At 43.2% G+C, this 19,155-nt stretch overlaps 1 protein-coding gene across 1 annotated transcript in view; it reads right to left on the bottom strand.

Moving 5' to 3' along the window:
* Positions 1–1,615: 1,615 nt before the first annotated feature.
* Positions 1,616–19,155, bottom strand: part of LOC144892967 (olfactory receptor 51I1-like) — a 70,299-nt gene continuing 52,759 nt past the window's right edge. The window contains exons 2-3 of the mRNA XM_078781996.1: positions 1,818–2,797; positions 1,616–1,723 (exon numbers count right to left, since the gene is read on the bottom strand). Of these exons, the coding sequence (XP_078638122.1) occupies positions 1,616–1,723; positions 1,818–2,797 (1,088 nt within the window). The remainder of the gene's footprint in view (positions 1,724–1,817; positions 2,798–19,155) is intronic.

Raw genomic sequence — 19,155 nt, 5'->3', positions numbered from 1 at the left:
TATTTTGGTGAACATTTGATCCAGCTCAAGGTCAGAGATTTTTAAAAGTGATTCTCCACCATTGAGTGATCAGGCCAAAAACAATATATATCATGATATTTCAAAAAGTTATGGAATTCTTTGGACAAAACTTTGTCGATGAGTTAGTTAAGTGATATGAACAAGCCGATTAGATTTTGGTTCATGTCGGATCCAGATCCAATACCTGACCTATCATTGGGATACAAAACGAACTGTTCAGCCAGGCGGAGGTATGCGCTCTAATGAGTACCGTTCTAGTTTCAATTGCATGATATACTTGAACACTGTAGAACACAAATCGCTTTTTTACCACTTTCAAAACTCTTCCGTTTAGCAGTACTTAGTTGGACATGTTAAATAAGGTCGAATATAAGACACTGCATCAACTGCGAAAGACTTCTGAATTTTTTTTTAACATGACCTTTAAATTTATTATTTTATTTCCATTAAATTTTAAACATGAAAACTGCATGGGGTAAGGTGTTCGAAGAACTCTCGAGTTTGATGTTGTGGTCTTTCTCTGTGCAATGACGTTGTTTTTATAACAATTTGAAGAAGCTATTATGAAGATTATTTGATTGTGTTATCTACGAGGGGGTTGGGAATCAAGAATTGAAGTGGTCCCGAACTCTCATTTATTTATATACGACTCATCATATCATTGATGTGAAGTTGTGTTTATGTTGCCAAAAACCAAATAGAAACAAATTAATTTGAAACCTTCAATATTACATGAATTTTCTTTTATCATATGAGGTATAGATCACCTGTAATTATTACACAAGGATAAATTTTGATAGCATTATTATTATTATTTTCCCCAAAACCTGGAAATCAACAGGATTGATGAATGATGATGACAACAGCGGCACCATCCATGGGTTTCTGAATTGAATGAGGCAAAATTGAGCAGATATCAATGTTGTTTTGATCCAGAAACATCTTCTCAGATGTAGTTGGTAGTATGTAATCAACAATCATGGTAAAATTTATATTTCTCACCTTCAAACCTGTGAAACATCTGCCAAATTTAACTCACTCGCGTGACTCGGCACGCTCCATGTGCCTCACCACATGTCGTTTCAGAGGGGTAGGCATCTTTGACCATTTCGGTGTCTTTTGGGGTCTTCATGGTATTTTGTGTCTTCAGGGCCATTTGGATCTTCAGGGTATTTTGGATCCTCTGGGCATTTTAGGGTATTTTGGGTCTTTGGGGTGTTTTGGGGTCTTCAGGGTCTTTTGGGTCTTTGGTGTCTTCAGAGGCTTTTGGGTCTTAAGGGTCTTCGGTGTCTTTTGGGTCTGCAGGGTCTTCAGGGGCTTTTTGTGTCTTCGGGGGTATTTTTGGTCTTCGTGGTATTTTGGGTCTTCGAGGTGTTTTGGGTCTTTGGGTGTTTTGGGTCTTCAGGGTGTTTTGGGTCTTCGGGGTGTTTTGGGTCTTTGTGGTCTTTTGGGTTTTTGGGTATTCAGTGTGTTTTTGAGCCTCAGGGCATTGAAGGGTATTTTGTCAAAGGTCTGAGGGGTCTCAGCAGTCTTAACGCAATTAAGAGGGTTAATTAAGAGGGTGGTGAATTTATTTGAAGAAGAAGAAGACGTTTTAGTCGCATATAAACATACAGAGCGAACCATATTGGTTTGCTCTATTATAATAAGATGTGACAATTGGCTGTGTCACAGAATGTTTTGCAACAAACGTGATGTTCTTCTGGTGAGGCGGGTGTTTTGGTAAAGAAACCTGTCCAGATTTTGAAATTTCAATTTTCACTTTTCGTCCTTTGAATATTATCATTCCCAGTAACAACATTCACACCCAAATTAAATGGCTTTTCATGGTGAATTATTTGCATTTTATGGAAAGCAAGAACGATCGTTGAGCGAATTTCCTGCATTCTGAAACCGAATATTAATGGATTAACAAGAGCTGGTGTTACCGAACTTAAAAGATCCAAGATAAAACCAAACGTGGGAATTCGTAAAAATCGTTTCAACACAGTTATGACAATAAGTGAAATGAACTGTGCTAAAGATGCAAACAATTGTGTAAAACATGTGTGCAATGCTTTTAGATTTGCCTCTGTGGATGATTTTCGACATTTACGAACAATACACCATGTGGAGTACAGTGCTGTAAACCCGGTTAATACAAACACAACATACATAAAAAGTAGAGAATAAATGAGTGAAGGATTAACATTTCCACAAGCTGACCTTGCAACAGGTGCAGGAAGACAGGCAACCTCATGAACTACCACAGAGTAGTTGCAGTACACCATTGTTGTTGGTATTACAACATAGCTTACACCCAACAACAACTCGATTGTTAAAACTACAATCACAAGTTTCACAGCACCACGTTTGTTCACCATCAGAGCCACGTAACTGTACGGCCAGAAAATAGCCCAATGTCGGTCAACGTACATTAACCACGTGGTGAGAAACTGATGAATCCCTGTGTAATATATACTGAACAACTGAACCAAACATTCATTAAACGATATTATTTTACGTCTTGCAATTATTCTACTGAAATAGGACGATATTACCACGACTCCCCATAAAGTGTCAGCGAGCGATGATAAAGCAATGTACATGAGCATGGGTGAATTGAATCCACGATAAAAACAAGCCGTTATGATTGCTGCGTTCAGAGGGATTGAAATACACGTGATAAACGTGAAAACCCACATGATAACTCTCCCGCCGTTATCCAAAGGAATGTCCGACACATCCAGTGTGACCGTGAGAGGCAAAGATCCCACAACAGTTTCGTTCATGTCTCCTGTAAAGACACAATGAAAATTGTAATAACTGTGTTACATCAAGTCCATAATGATGAACATAATGAAACATTCACTTTCTGAAACATCTGTGCCTGTCTCACAATATAAAATGACAACCATATATATATATATATATATATATATATATATATATACATATATATATATATATACATATATATATATATATATATATATATATATCTATATATATATATATATATATATATATATATATATATATATATATATATATATATATATATATATATATATATACAGACTTGGCATTTAATATGGAATTTTTTTTTCTTTCTTGAATTGGGTTCACTTTCTGAACTCAGTATATCAATCTGGTGAGTTTTTTTTACCCTTCGGTGATGTCTTTGTTGAAAGAACCATGTCACTGAATGTCTTTCGCACCAATAAGTCAATAACAGGATTATATCACAGTAGTCAGGGCCATTAGGGATATTTTGGTTCAAATTCTTCCAAAAGCATCAAATTTGGCGCAGATGTTGCCCATGCCATACTCTTTCGATTTTTGACGGGCGCCAAGGGCGGTATGATCCGGGGACCATACCGGTCCATCCCGCCATGTCACCTGACCTATGACGTCATAATTAGGATATGCATCCAATCACATGGCGTACTATAAGTGGTCAAAGTTCAAAATGAATCGATCGAAAAATGAAGGCAGGGATCCATTTTAAAGGTTTTCATAAAATCCAATATGGCCGCCAGGTCACATGACCTATGACGTCATATTTATGACATGTATACAATCATGTATACATGAACCCGGATCATGATCGCACAAAAATTAAACACAAGGATATGGCATACAGTTCATAAAACATCAAAATCCATATCTTTGTAATTAGACTGATGCACTGCATATGCCTGAAAATTAGGAAATAGACATGTAAATATTTCCTCTAATTGTCAAAAATAAGGTCAGAGTTCGATTACCCAACCCAGAAACATAAAATGGTGAACCTCGTGTAAATCTTGACAAAAACCTCAAAAACCGACATGTTTGACTCAAAAATGACCTTTAAGATGACCTTGAGGGTTGACCTTGACCTCGAATCATCAAAATAACATCATAATTGGATTCCGCGACCTCGAAAACCCCTGAAAAGTGGTATCATACATGATTCCAACCCTTTTGGTTATTTAACTGATTTTCCTCTAATCCGGGTGGCGGCCATTTAGTATTTCGCCAATATGGGCCCCCCGGGGGGGGGGGGGGGGGCGACCGTCTTGGCGCCCGTCAAAAATCGAAAGAGTATGGCATGGGCAACATCTGGGCCAAATTTGGTGCTTTTGGAAGAATTTGAACCAAACGGCCCCAAAATATCCCTAAGGGCCCTGACTACAGGTGGCGTGACAAAATGTAAGGACAGGTACATTTGACGATTGGCTTCACAATCGGGTATACAAGGGTTGTTGCGTTCTGTATTAGTGGAAAACAACTGCTGCATGTCTACAAAAGTTATTGCCACTTCCTCTGGAGATGGTCCGTCAACTTGACAATGCTGTTTGTCATGGAGTGGTGGCTTTACGAAATTCTGGCATGAAACAGCGTGCTATTGCTCGGTAGGATGGCATCCCTCAAGGTCAGGTGTCAAAGATCCTGAAACGAAATGCTCAGAGGGGTGTCCCTACTCCAATACCGAGGCCAGGATGTCCACGCAGAACCACAAGGAGAGATGAGCGCCAGCTGCACCGGTTAGTCTGCAATGGCCGTACAAAGTCAGCTAATCGGCGTAGGGCTGAGTGGCATCAACTGACAAATGTGCCTGTATCCAGAAGGCTAGTCAACCAACGACTGGTTCAAGCAGGCTATTGTGCCAGGCGTCCCCTGAGAAAGCCACGCCTGACCAGACAACACAGCCAGCGCCGATTGCAGTGGGCCAGAGAGCACCGTCAATGGCAGCCAGGACACTGGAATCACGTGTCCTTCAGTGACGAGTCTAGATTTCTGGTCTGTCGTCAAGATGGCCACGTCCGAGTGCGCAGACAAGTGCATGAAGCCCACAACGAAGATTGTAGAGTGCCAAGAGTCCAAGCTGGAGGTGGTGGGGTGACCGTTTGGGCTGCTTTTCATGCAGGGGGCAAAACTGACCTGGTTGTTCTGAATGGAAACCTGAACCAGTACAGGGTCATTCTGGAAGAAACATTGTTTCCATTTGCTCGTGCAGCCTTTCGAGGAAACTTTGTCTTCCAAGATGACAATGCACAGCCTCATCGTGCTCGCATGATCCAACACTTTCTTGCTGAACGTGGTGTAGAGCATATGGAGTGGCCTGCCATGTCCCCGGATATGAATCCGATAGAGAACTTGTGGGCAGAATTAACGCATCAAATCGACAACTTAGACCAGCAGCCGACCTCTGTGCGTGAATTGCAGCAGACTATTGTCACTGCATGGCAAGCGATTCCTGTCCAAACCTTGGCAAATCTCGTGAACAGCATGCCTTAACGTGTACGTGCTCTCCTGAATGCTCGTGGGGGTTACACGAAGTACTGAACTGTAATTTTACTGTCCGTAATCCCAGTCATAATTTAGCTTTTGTTTTTGTTGAAAATATTTTTGGCTAATGTGCAAAATAAAGAGATACTTCTGGAAAACGTACAGAAGTTTAACACAGTACTGTCCATGAATTGAGTTCGATATCAGTTTACATCACTTTCGAGGATCAATTTATTTGCTTCAAAATGTCAAATGTGGTTTTTGTTTCTTTTAAACGTCACATTAACAAAATCTAGAATAATTTCAACATAATTCCAATGAACTTTTGGTTCTAAGACATCTTGAAAAGAAAGTTCACCCCCACAAAAAAAACATTCCATATTAAATGCCGAGTCTGTATATATATATATATATATATATGTAGAAGATGACTCATTATACTTCTCCTTAACATCGATGTTCTGTCAATAGCCGAAATAGGTCTAACTAATTTTCAGATACCAATGGTTAAAAAATATTTAGATCAATAATTATCTATACACACGCGGTGCGAGCGAGGAGGACCTGGGAAAATTGAAAAAAGATTTTTTTTTGGAGAATTCAACAAATTTATTTTGGAAATTAAATTAAAATTTTTTTGATGGACACTCGAAGGCCAAGTCCGAGTTGTATAAAAGGGAGCATCTGCTGACGTATTAAAAATAATAAATAAATAATAAACAATATATGTAATGGGCGACGTTAGATATGTGAACCCCAAACACAGAATCCTCGTCACTTCAGTCACAGACTGGTCAAACAAGTGGAACATGTCTTTCAATCCTGACAAATCTCACACTCTTACTACGTCTCTCCAAAAAGACCGACTGGACAACCCTCCCATCTACTTTCTCAACAATCCTCTCCAATAAGTTCTGTTGCTAAAGCTTTTGGGTCTCACTATCTGCCATGATCTTTCTTGGGAAAACCACATTTCCAAGCTGGCCTCCAAAGCTAGTCGCCGACTGGGCATCCTCCATCGTGCGAAGTCTTTCCTTGGCACAACTGAGCTCCTCACCACATACAAGGCTTTCATCCGCAGCTCAATGTAATACTGTTCTCCCCTATGGGCTGGTGCTCCTGCCTCACACCTCGCTCGGCTTCACGCTGTTGAAACCAAAGCTTTCAGAATCATTGGAATCTGTCTGTATATATATATACAGACTTGGCATTTAATATGGAATATTTTTTTTGTGGGGGTGAACTTACTTTTCAAGATGTCTTACAACCAAAAGTTCATTGGAATTATGTTGAAATTATTCTAGATTTTGTTAATGTGACCTTTAAAAGAAACAAAAACCAGATTTGACATTTTGAAACAAATAAATTGATCCTTGAAAGTGATGCAAACTCATATCAAACTCAATTCACGGACAGTACTGTGTTAAACTTCTGTGTGTTTTCCAGAAGTATCTTTATTTTGCACATTAGCCAATTTTTTTTTTAACAAAAACAAAAGTTAAATTACAACTGTGATTACGGACAGTAAAATTACAGTTCAATACTTCGTGTAACCCCCACGAGCATTCAGGAGAGCACGTACACGTTGAGGCATGCTGTTCACGAGATTTGCCAAGGTTTGGACAGGAATCGCTTGCCTTGCAGTTACAATAGCCTGCTGCAATTCATGCACAAAGGTCGGCTGCTGGTCCAAGTGGTCGATTTGAAGCGTTAATTCTGCCCACAAGTTCTCTATCGGATTCATATCTGGAGTCATGGCAGGCCACTCCATATGCTCTACAACATGGTCAGCAATAAAGTGTTGGATCATGCGAGCACGATGAGGCCGTGCATTGTCATCTTGGAAGACAAAGTTTCCTCGAACGGCTGCACGAGCAAATGGAAGCAATGTTTCTTCCAGAATAGCCCTTTACTTGAACTGGTTCAGGTTTCCATTCAGAACAACCAGGTCAGTTTTGCCCCCTGCATGAAAAGCAGCCCAAACGGTCACCCCACAACCTCCAGCTTGGACTCTTGGCACTATACAATCTTTGTTGTCGGCTTCATGCACTTGTCTGCGCACTCTCGAACGTGGCCATCTTGATGATAGACCAGAAATCTAGACTCGTCACTGAAGATCACATGATTCCAGTGTCCTGGCTGCCATTGACGGTGCTCTCTGGCCCACTCTAATCGGCACTGGCGGTGTTGTCTGGTCAGGCATGGCTTTCCCAGGGGATGCCTGGCATAATAGCCTGCTTGAACCAGTCGTTGGTTGTCTCGCCTTCTGGATACAGGCACATTTGTCAGTTGCTGCCACTCAGCCCTAAGCCGATTAGCTGACTTGGTACGGCCATTGCGGACTCACCGGTGCAGCTGGCGATCATCCCTCCTTATGGTTCTGCGGGGACGTCCTGGCCTCGGTATTGGAGTAGGGACACCCCTCTGAGCATTTCATTTCAGGATCTTTGACACCTGACCTTGAGTGATGCCATACTGCCGAGCAATAGCACGCTGTTTCATGCCATTATTTCGTTAAGCCACCACTCCATGACAAACAGCATTGTCGAGTTGACGGACCATCTCCAGAGGAAGCGGCAATAACTTTTGGAGACGTGCAGCAGTTGTTTTCCACTAATACAGAACGCAACAACCCTTGTATACCCAACTGTGAAGCCAATCATCAAATGCACCTGTCCGTACATTTTGCCACGCCACCTGTGATATAATCCTGTTGTTGACTTCTTGCTGCGACAGCCAATCAGTGACATGGTTCTTTTAACAAATACATCACCAAAGTGTAAAAGAAACTCACCAGATTGATATACTGAGTTAAGAAAGTAAACCCAAGTCAAGAAAAAAAATATTTCCATATTAAATGCCAAGTCTGTATATATATGTATATATATATATATATATATATATATATATATGTCAAGTCGTAGATTATTTATTGCTTAGAATTCTGTTTTAAACGTCGGTCGAATAATATGTTTTGATCTAAAATGTTGCTTAATGTTTTACATAAGTAAATAAAGGGGTTTTTCGCTTTGCTGGGGATAAATGGGAAAGTACTCGATGCATTTCGTGCTGAACGGATGGCTCGTCCTCCATGTGCCCTCTCGATGCAAGATAAAGCCCGGTCATAGATTCTCTGATTCGGTCCGCAGATGGCGCCTCGAGCCGCGGGCTGGCGGACGTTTATACGCGCGTGGAATGTGTAGTTTCAAGTGGAGTGCTCGAATTGCAGATATAAACTTAAAAAACATTAATTATATTCCATATAATCATAGCGGCGCCTGAATTACAATAAACATGCTTCAGTTTGTGTTTAAAATGAGGAAAGGCTCGCTTCGGTCGTGCTGGACAATTGTATACGTGTGCTTTTTCGAGGCTAGATAAGGCCGGTCGTAAAATCACGCTCACATGCGCGTGATTTTGTGTAACGCTAGTAGAATGATTAGATTGCAGACATAAACCTATCGTTAAAACCATATATAATTTTGTATTAATCACAGCGACGCTTGACTCTGTATAAACATGCTTTGAATTACTCATGTGAACAAACCCATATATTTTATGGTCTTATCTGGCTGGCCAAGCATGGTCTTATCTGGCCAAGCATGCACTCTTCTCTCTGTGAGTTACATTTTTCGTCACCTCGGAGCTTTTGAAACTATATCTGGTCCGAATGATAAGGAAGGGCTGACTCCCCCGAATGACAGAGCGGATGACGGTGGGGGCTAGGATGACGGTGAGGGACTCTCGCCAGTCGCTTTGTTCTCTCGGAGATTTTCTGATAATCGTATTCCTATATAAGTGAATGAGAATCAATGCGTTTCCAGGAAGGCTGGACGTGGCATGAAGCTGGTTCTTGCTGTAGATGTCTGGCTTCTTCCGGATCTGTATAAGTTGGTTTTAAATAAAAGCTGCGTCATTTCAGGCTATTTGTGGACTTCTTTTCCAAACGAAGAGCTGCTTCTTCACAAATGGTACCAGGAGTGGGGTCGCAACAGACGCGGAGGACGGGAAGCGGAACCCGGGCGACAGGAGGAAGGCTGCCCGAGGCCGGGACGCTGGCACTCTAATTTGATTAAGGTGAGCAATTGTTTTATACCAGAGGGCTATCTTTCCAAATTTGTACCTTGCTTCCTCGAACGGATTCAGTCCGCTTCTCTGTCATCCGCGCTGCCTGCACTCGAACAGAAATTGTAAGTAAAGGCTCATTTTAGGCCTCAAAATGACGCAGCTTTGTTAAAGCCAGGATAAACAATTAAGGATACCAGTAAGGACTTAACAGTAAGCTTAAAGTTACAGTTAGCACCAGGAGGGGAAAATGAGGTCGGACAGCCATATAGGTTGAAGCCAGGTGGCCAAGATTTTTCCAGGAAGGAACAGCCCAGAGACAAGATGGGGTATGCCATTGCATGCCAGGGAACGAAGGGCTGTGGCTAACTTAAGAGGGCCATAAGAACATGGCCAGTAAAAGGATTTGCGCAGGATATCGGTAAAGATAACGTTCGATAAGGGTAACGTTATAAGTTAAACAAGGGAAAGGGGAAAAGTGAGGTCGGACAGCCGTAAAGGTTGAGCCAGGCCGAGAACTTTCCAGGAAGGATCAGCCCAGAGCAATAAGATGGGAAGCAAGCTAATGAAAGAAGGGGAACCCCTTAATGGAACCCCGGCATCGTTCATGTTTAAGAGGCATCATTTTGCCGCGGTAAGACCATTAAAGGACTGGGCTGTGTTAACTAAAGATTTAAATAATCCCTGGCCAGAGGAGGGGTCGTTTGCGCTTGACAAGTAAGTAAGCAGTTAAGCAAGTAAATCAGCGATTGATGCCGCTGGACCAGATGCCAGACCAAGACCCCCCAACCCCCCCAAGACCTGAGCTCAGTCCCGGGGCTCTAGGCAACAACCCCCCACCCCCCCCAAGACCTGAGCTCAGTCCCGGGGCTCTAGGCAACACCCCAACACCCCGCCCTGCCTTCCCTTTTTCACCTCAACCCACCCCGTCCAACCCGTTCCAAAAAAAAATCCTTTTCCTTGAATGAGAGACGTAACATGAATGAGCAAAGATTGTACATGAGAGTGGCTGGAGAAAGGCATGATTTGAGTCGATCTGATTTTCGCGCGAAGTCTGGGAGACTCACTCGTATATGAATGAGGAATGAATGTATATTGGGATGTTAATTGACGTGTGTATCTGGCCAATGTATTTGTCTGTATGACATATGCAAAGCAGAGGGTTTCGGTGTGAAGCTTTGTAAGTGGTCTACTTGCGCCAGGACGGAGGGCGGCGTGGCGTCGTCGCGTTGAGATGGTTGTGCCAGGTCGATCGGCGATCTCTGAATTTAAATCGGATTCTTGTCGTGTGTGTTGTGAAATTAACGTCTATCCGAGAATCCTGGCGATGTTCGTTTAATTAAAGTGTGGTACAAACCTGTGTTTCCGCCGTGCGGCTCCGTGGAAGTTTGGGTAGAGTTATTGTGCGTTCGGGCAGGAGCCGAGCGAGCCGCGAGTCACGGGTGTGCTGTATGAGGTTGCTCGGAGGATGTGTGCCCAAATGCATTGTGGGTCATTGCGACTTTGCTGAATGTCGGACGCTGGATGTCGGACGTTCATGTCAGACGAGCCATGTCGGAATAGTGGCCGGCTGCGACATACATGCCATGCAATGTCACAGGACGAATACGTTATTTAAGATGGATTTATATAAGGGGAATAAACGATTTCTAAAATGATTTTCTAAACGCTAAAATAAACGATTCCAAGACAGAGTAATTAATTTCCGGTGCCAAGTTCAAACAGGAAGTCTTGTTCATACAGTAAGTGAGGTACAGTGCGGAGTGGCGGCTGGAAGATGCATCGATGCATTTGTGTTGATCGATGCGCCGGATAAAGGGTTTGCTGGCAAGCGATGTTGGTAAGGTTAAGTTATTAAAACGCATATGGGTCTGGAGGCAGATAATGTGGGACAAGCTGCCTCACGCCTCACGGGCGCTGCAGGGAGAGTATTTGGAAATTCAATAATTTGAGCAGAAATGTCACGTTTTCAACAGAACGCTGATCCGAGGAAGGAGGACGGTCGAGGTTTCAACTGTCGGTATGTGGTGTGGCTTGTGCCAAGGTGTGGGCGCGAGGAGGATGTGGTTGTGTTTGTCTGTCTGTGGAGTTATACGGTTGTTGGATTCGTAGAAGCTAGCATTTTGCGATGTGGAGCCTCAATAATGGTCATTTGTCTGTCCGGATGCGGAGTTCTTGCAGGGAATGTCGCCGGACTTGTATTATTTGCGGAATAATAAAGCGCTGGTTACCCCAATTGAAGTTTGACCTTTTAAAGTTTAGTTGACCTTTGTTCGAGATATGCAAGGGAAAGGTCAGAGGGAATTCACTAACCTTGGAAGAACGACAGGCGGAGTCAGTCTACAGGGTGTTGCTTTAACGACAGGATATAGAACCTAAATCTGGAAGGAAAGGACATTATATTGTTGGTTAAACTGAAGTCATGTACGTAATTAGTGGACAGAGAATATCGAGTTTTTTGTTGTTGTGGAAGCGTCAGGTACAGTACGCTTGGAATTTAATTTAACCGGGCCGAGTACAGTGACGTGTTCGATCGAGCTGTGGGGATTTGAGATGGATTTGAGTCACGTTAAATGGAGGACATTTGGGAGGATGAAGAGATGCAAGTAACGTGGATTAAATTGTGGTATCACGAGTTGGGTGCCAGAGATATTGTGGTTATTATAACTCGCTGATTATGGGGGCGCACCGAGTACAGATCGGGTTGCATGATGGAGCACGCATGCATGGATTTTGGCTTTGCGAGGCTTCAGGTAGAAGCTGGCATTTCGATACTGTGGATTATATTGTGCCTGTCTGGAGAGGTGATGTCCTTTGCTGGGGCTTGTGATACGCCTCTGTTATCTGTCTGTCTGTCTGTGAGTTACAGTGTGTCTGGAGAGGAGGTCAGTCAGGTAGGATGGGGCCAAGCTATGGAGGGCTTTGTAGGTCAAAAGGGAGGATTTTGTACTAGACTCTCTGGGGAATGGGGAGCCGGTGGATTATAATGACTGGGTAGCGCAATAGTATAAGAGGCGACTGGGAAGCGCAGGTCTCAAAAGGGAGTAGTTAGCTTCGATGATGCAACAGTGTATGAGTGAGTAATTGTGATCTGTTTAAGTGTAAGAGGCGGTGGAGATGGAAGGAGGTGATGAAAGCATGGATGAGGATTTCTGCAGCCATGGAGGAGAGGGATGGATGCACGGGCGATGTTTTTAAGGTGAAAGAAGGCTGTCTTTATGATCTGTTTAGTGTATTTTGTCAAAGGAGAGGGTTTGGTCAAAGATGGTGCCAAGATTCCGGTTGCGAGGGATGTGGATACTGGGAAACCATCGATGTTGGGGGAAAAGTTATGGGTGAATTTGGTGAGCGGTTTTGGGTAATGAAGATTAATTCAGATTTAGCGTAGTTAAGTTCGAGGTTGCTGATCTGAAGCCAGGATTTTATTTCAGTGATGCAGTTTGTCAGGATGGAGCGAATTGTGGTGATTAAGCTGTTGTAGATGCTGTCAATTTTGCTTTGAATGCAAGAAAGGAAATGCAGTTTCTACTGTGAAGGACTGGTGGTGGATCGACCGAATGGTCCAGGAAGGAAGGAGGGTGCAGGTGGCACCAGGTGTGAGTGCACAGGTGTGCACCAACAGGTGTGTGGAGCAAGGTGGTGGTATCCAGGGCGCTGAGGAGTTTGTTCACGTTGTAAAGTTTGTTTATTTAGTTTGTCTATTGTAGAGAAGAGTGCTTTTGGGATTCCGGAGCCAGAGTGGTGGTGTTTGAGTTGAGTGGCCACAGCTCGTTCCAAAACTTTTGACAGAAAGGGTAGGTTGGAGATGGGTCTGAAGCTATTTAGGGTGTCAGGGTTTAGTCCAGGGTTCTTCCAGAATGGGGGTGAAGTTTCACGAGTTTTTTTTGGGGAACTGCTTGGTGAGCCATGGAAATGGATTGGATGTTTTGTTGTTGGTCGTCTGGGAGTTCGGTTGTTGCATTGCCAAAGGTTTCTGTGTGGTGGACACACTTGTTGGCTGTCGTCTTGTGTGACGTGGGTGAAGATGTATGTGGCTGTGTGTGGCTGCCTGGAGGGGAAGGCGGCTACAGTGGTTGATATTGGTTGTGGGTTGTCCGGGGTGCTTCGATTTGCATAGGGGGTGAAGATTGGGATATTACATTATTTTGAGTAAGTATTGGCATGACTAATTACAGAAGTAATTATGAGTTATTATGAGTAATTACATAAGTAATTATGAGTTATTATGAGTATTAGTTATGAGTAAGTGATTATTACCTTCGCAAAAGCGGAAGGTTATGTTTTGATCGCTGTGTATTTATTTGTATGTCTGTGTGTGTGTGTATGTGTATGTTATTCGCATAACTCAAAAAGTATTCAACCGATTCGCATGAAATTTGGTGGGATGATAGGTTATTATCCGGGAACCATTTGATTAGATTTTGGAATCGATCGGGTCAAAGGTCAAGGTCAAGGTCATGAAAAGGTCATGGATGTGATTACAATATCAAACTTTTGGCGGGATACAATGGTTTAATTTGAAACAAATCTTCCCGCATGACAACGTAGGTGTGGCTTTGCTACACAGATCTTGTAGTCTTTTATTTTGGCAACAAAAGTAGCTGCGGCGAAGGTATGCGCTCTACCGAGTGCCCGTTCTAGTTTTAGTAAAGTTACATGTTTCGCTGTGTTGTGGATCTGGGGACAAGCTAGTTTGATGGGTACCCTGGGGTCTTCGGCGTGTCTATGTGTTTGGTTGTCTGTTACACCGGACTCTTGAATGGGTTTTCATGAGACGAATTTCAGACATAACAGTGAGAATCTATTTTGAGCGAATCACAGTGGGTGAGGAAAACATTGTGTGTGACCAGACACCAGAACTGACCAGAATTGAAATTGGAAGTAGACCAGGTTATTTCTATTATTTGTTTATTCGTGAAAATAAATAAATAATAGGGGGAGGTTAATGGAGGTTAATGGTGGTTTGTTTGTGTTAATGGAGGTTAATGGTGGTTTGTTTGTGTTAATGGAGGTTAATGGTGGTTTGTTTGTGTTAATTCTAGTTGAAACTCTAGCTGAAGTAATTTTCGTTTATTTTTATTATTTTATTGATTATTGATTTTTATGATTTTGATTGATTTTTTGATTTGATTTGAGATTTGAGATGATTGATTTTTATTAATTTTATAATTTTATTTCTATTGATGTTGGAAACAGGTAATGGGATGCTGAGAGAAGGATTGAATTTAATTTGAATTGGACTGGATTAAATGGGATTGAATTAAAAAATTGAATATTGGATAAAATTGGATCCACTTGAAAAAAAGTGGATTAGGAAATTGGAGAAAAGGTGTTCTATGAAACTATGAATTGAATGAATTGAATCTAGATAGATGAATTGGAGACCTGTAGACCAGGCGTTCCCAGGAGACTTGTGGACCAGGTGTTCCACCAGAGGAAAAAGACCAGGTGTTCGTGGAGCACTTCACCTGCAAGAACGCCTTGGAACCAAGGTGGAAGGGACCAGTCCAGGTGTTGCTGACTACACCAACGGCAGTCTTTTGCGAGAGCAAGACCTCGTGGATCCACGCCACGCACTGTAAGTTGGCCATACAAGCACCAGACACTACACCACAGCAACCACAGTAAGGATGGGCCTAATCATAGGTACAATACTATTGATAGCGACAGCAGCTAGGGGAAACTCTGATTCCAATAGATGCGAAAACGAAACCCGACACCTCACCGTAACATGGGGACAAAGAGTATCACTACCATGTTTCGAACAGAAAGCCCTGCACACAAATTGGGTGAACATAAATTGGCTAGCACTGTCGGCAGGGCCTGGACGCGTTGGCATGGTACTACAAAAGCAACGAGAGTTCCGGGAAAACGGGCAAGCTAGCATTGAGACCTTGGCCCAACCAGGATACAAATGGGGAACCCCTGATTTTAAGCTACAAACACGCACGCGCCTAGAGAAAGGCATGACTATGCAGGTCCGGTGCAGCGTCTGGACCCCAGGAGCGGCCAGTGGCGAAACTAAACACACACCATGCATCGAATACATACTCACGCCACACCCCCAGGATAAGGCCCCAAAGAGGGGGGAAAACACATATTGGAAAGTGGCCAGGGAGGTGGCAACAATTCAAAATAGGACACACTGCTGGTCGTGCATGCACTTTCCCCAAGCAGGCACCACAGGAATACACATGATAGTGCTACCTCTGTCTCTCAATGACCTCTGCTCACAACCTATCGATTCCCCATGTTTAGTCACCACGCTGGAAAGAGAAGGGGTGGACAACGGCAAGAGTTGCAATCGACAATTTAATTATCGCCCGTCAATGATTGCCCATGTGGCCGAGAGGCCTGCCCCCGTCTGGGTCAAACCACAGAAAGGGAGGGGCTGCCTCCAGGGTTCCGGCCACTTGCGTATGGGAGAATCAGAATGCGCCTACACTCTCCCCGGGAAGCTGGGACAAGGGAGCTCAGGGATTACATTACGAATAGTACTGCAAGATAAACACAACCACAACATAACGGCTATAACATTCTCCAGGGGGGTTAGTAGGATTAATGGGGTGGTAAAGGGACTCCGGTGCTTATCCACCCACCTGGTCCCACCCCATGGGACAATGTTTATATGCGGCGACAAGGCTTACCCCTATTTACCAAATAATTGGGGGGGCACATGTTATTTGGGTTCAGTCCTTCCTGACGTTGAGATACTGGATGAGCTAGACCCAAAGTCCTTGGACAGGCGTTATAAGAGGTCAGTCATGAACGAAGATGGAACCACTAAACTACACGGGAGCCTATGGGAAAAGGTGTTTGGTTTCTTCTTCCCAGGAGCGGGCACAGTCATGGATAGTTTCCGGATAGATAAATTGGCTTTGGCCCTAGAAAAGGTGGCAAACGACACCGCTACGGCTCATGACATACTATTGGATACGGTGATTCACATGCGTACAATGGTGATGCAGAATCGGGTGGCTTTGGACATGCTCCTGGCAGAGAAAGGAGGGGTATGCGGAATAATAGAGGGAAAATGTTGCGTTTACATCCCTGATCCATCCGAAGGAGTGTCAGCCGCAATAGTGAGACTAAGAGAAACTAGCCACGCCCTGACGGCCGATCGGATCGCGCGCGAGAACTCTTATAAATTTAGCTGGCTCACTGACTGGTTCCAGGGATGGACGGGCACCATAGTGAAGTGGTTATTGACCGCACTGGCTGTGATAATCGGGGTAGTAATTTGGGGGGCACTAATGAAATCTCTAGTCCTCCTCTGTATGAGAAAGTATTTTACAGGATGGAAAGTGAAGAAGCCGCCGACAACGACTATGGCTCTGACCACAGAGGCCGTCGACCTGAACGGGTCCTTCAACAAGGCAGTTGCGACCAGCGCTCCAGAAAATTGTATTGAATTTTGTGACGACTGTGATACTTGTGCGGATCCCATGTGGGAACTGGCTGCTGCCTGTAACGGTGTCTGTGATGACTGTGATACTTGTGCTATAAACCCCTTGCGTGTACTGGCTAACGCTGCTTATGTATTACAAGCTGACAGCTGCACGCCCCCTTCCGACCCAACTATGGATCTGATTGCGACGCTGGGTCTGGCGATCGAGGGACCCGACGTGGATATCCTAGACCCGCAAGCCGACCAGGCGCCCAAGGGAGACTTTGACATAAAGGAAGTTCCTCTCTTTGCTCCATATGTATTAAGTTCAAATGCTTCAAGTGAATCGGATTTTTACGCTCTGTACCCTGACCAGGAAATTGAGACACAAGATACTGACAATATTATGTATTCCCCAGAACAGCAGCACGTGAGGGACCTCATGGGCATGATCGTTGATTAACTTCGAAGATCTGCAAGGACTGAGTCTGCAAAGGGTGGGGGGAGCAAGTTCCGCAGGGGAGGTGATGGGCCCTCTGGCGGAGCAGAACCTCATCTGGACCAGACACCTTCGTTGTGGATCCGAAACGTTAATGGACTTTCATGTTCTGAGCCCTCAGGTTCAAAGCACGCACCACACGACACGCTCGCCAAATGCACGGGCGAGGCGCTTTGGGCGCACGATATGCCCTTGGGAGATACCCGCATTACACAATTATTTTTTCAATACCCGCATTACACAATTATTTTTCAATAAAGCCCGATGTGGCACGTTGTCTCTTAAGATACTTTGTCTCGACGAGACAAGAGGAAGGAATGTCAAGTCGTAGATTCTTTATTGCTTAGAATTCTGTTTTAAACGTCGGTCGAATAATATGTTTTGATCTAAAATGTTGCTTAATGTTTTACATAAGTAAATAAAGGGGTTTTTCGCTTTGCTGGGGATAAATGGGAAAGTACTCGATGCATTTCGTGCTGAACGGATGGCTCGTCCTCCATGTGCCCTCTCGATGCAAGATAAAGCCCGGTCATAGATTCTCTGATTCGGTCCGCAGATGGCGCCTCGAGCCGCGGGCTGGCGGACGTTTATACGCGCGTGGAATGTGTAGTTTCAAGTGGAGTGCTCGAATTGCAGATATAAACTTAAAAAACATTAATTATATTCCATATAATCATAGCGGCGCCTGAATTACAATAAACATGCTTCAGTTTGTGTTTAAAATGAGGAAAGGCTCGCTTCGGTCGTGCTGGACAATTGTATACGTGTGCTTTTTCGAGGCTAGATAAGGCCGGTCGTAAAATCACGCTCACATGCGCGTGATTTTGTGTAACGCTAGTAGAATGATTAGATTGCAGACATAAACCTATCGTTAAAACCATATATAATTTTGTATTAATCACAGCGACGCTTGACTCTGTATAAACATGCTTTGAATTACTCATGTGAACAAACCCATATATTTTATGGTCTTATCTGGCTGGCCAAGCATGGTCTTATCTGGCCAAGCATGCACGCTTCTCTCTGTGAGTTACATTTTTCGTCACCTCGGAGCTTTTGAAACTATATCTGGTCCGAATGATAAGGAAGGGCTGACTCCCCCGAATGACAGAGCGGATGACGGTGGGGGCTAGGATGACGGTGAGGGACTCTCGCCAGTCGCTTTGTTCTCTCGGAGATTTTCTGATAATCGTATTCCTATATAAGTGAATGAGAATCAATGCGTTTCCAGGAAGGCTGGACGTGGCATGAAGCTGGTTCTTGCTGTAGATGTCTGGCTTCTTCCGGATCTGTATAAGTTGGTTTTAAATAAAAGCTGCGTCATTTCAGGCTATTTGTGGACTTCTTTTCCAAACGAAGAGCTGCTTCTTCACATATATATATATATATATATATATATATATATATCTATATATATATATATATATATATATATATATATATATATATATATATATTAAGGATGTGGACTGTTTGGTGAAGAAACCCTGAGATGTGACAATGGAACTTTATATTTAATTAAATAGGTTTTTGTCCTGTTTTATGAACATTTATCTCATCATGAATTTCACTCAAGTTAAAATGCTCGATATTGGTGTTGATTTGTCATATGTTTACTTTGTTCTTTCTAATTCATGTCAAAGCATATGCTGATGTTCTCTGATGGCAATGTTCTCCATTTAATAACTAATAAAAGTAAAAACAAGTACAGATACATTCAAAGTACACCGCCCCCATGCCAAATAATTAAATATCGTACAGCGTGGCATTACCGGGGCTCATAGAGGCTGCATTGGGAGGGAGAGGTTTACACGAATTGATTGATTAATTGTATAATTAAAATCAATAAAAGCTTATCAGAAAATATTTTCTTTATCAATTGGCTAAGAGCATAACTAAACCACTTGTGCTTCATCCGAAGATGTAT

Source organism: Myxine glutinosa, chromosome 1, assembly GCF_964187855.1.
Source record: "Myxine glutinosa chromosome 1, kmMyxGlut1.1, whole genome shotgun sequence".
Classification (NCBI taxonomy): Eukaryota; Metazoa; Chordata; class Myxini; order Myxiniformes; family Myxinidae; genus Myxine; species Myxine glutinosa.
Note: the sequence above shows the minus strand (reverse complement) of the source record. Positions and strands in the feature narration are given on the sequence as shown.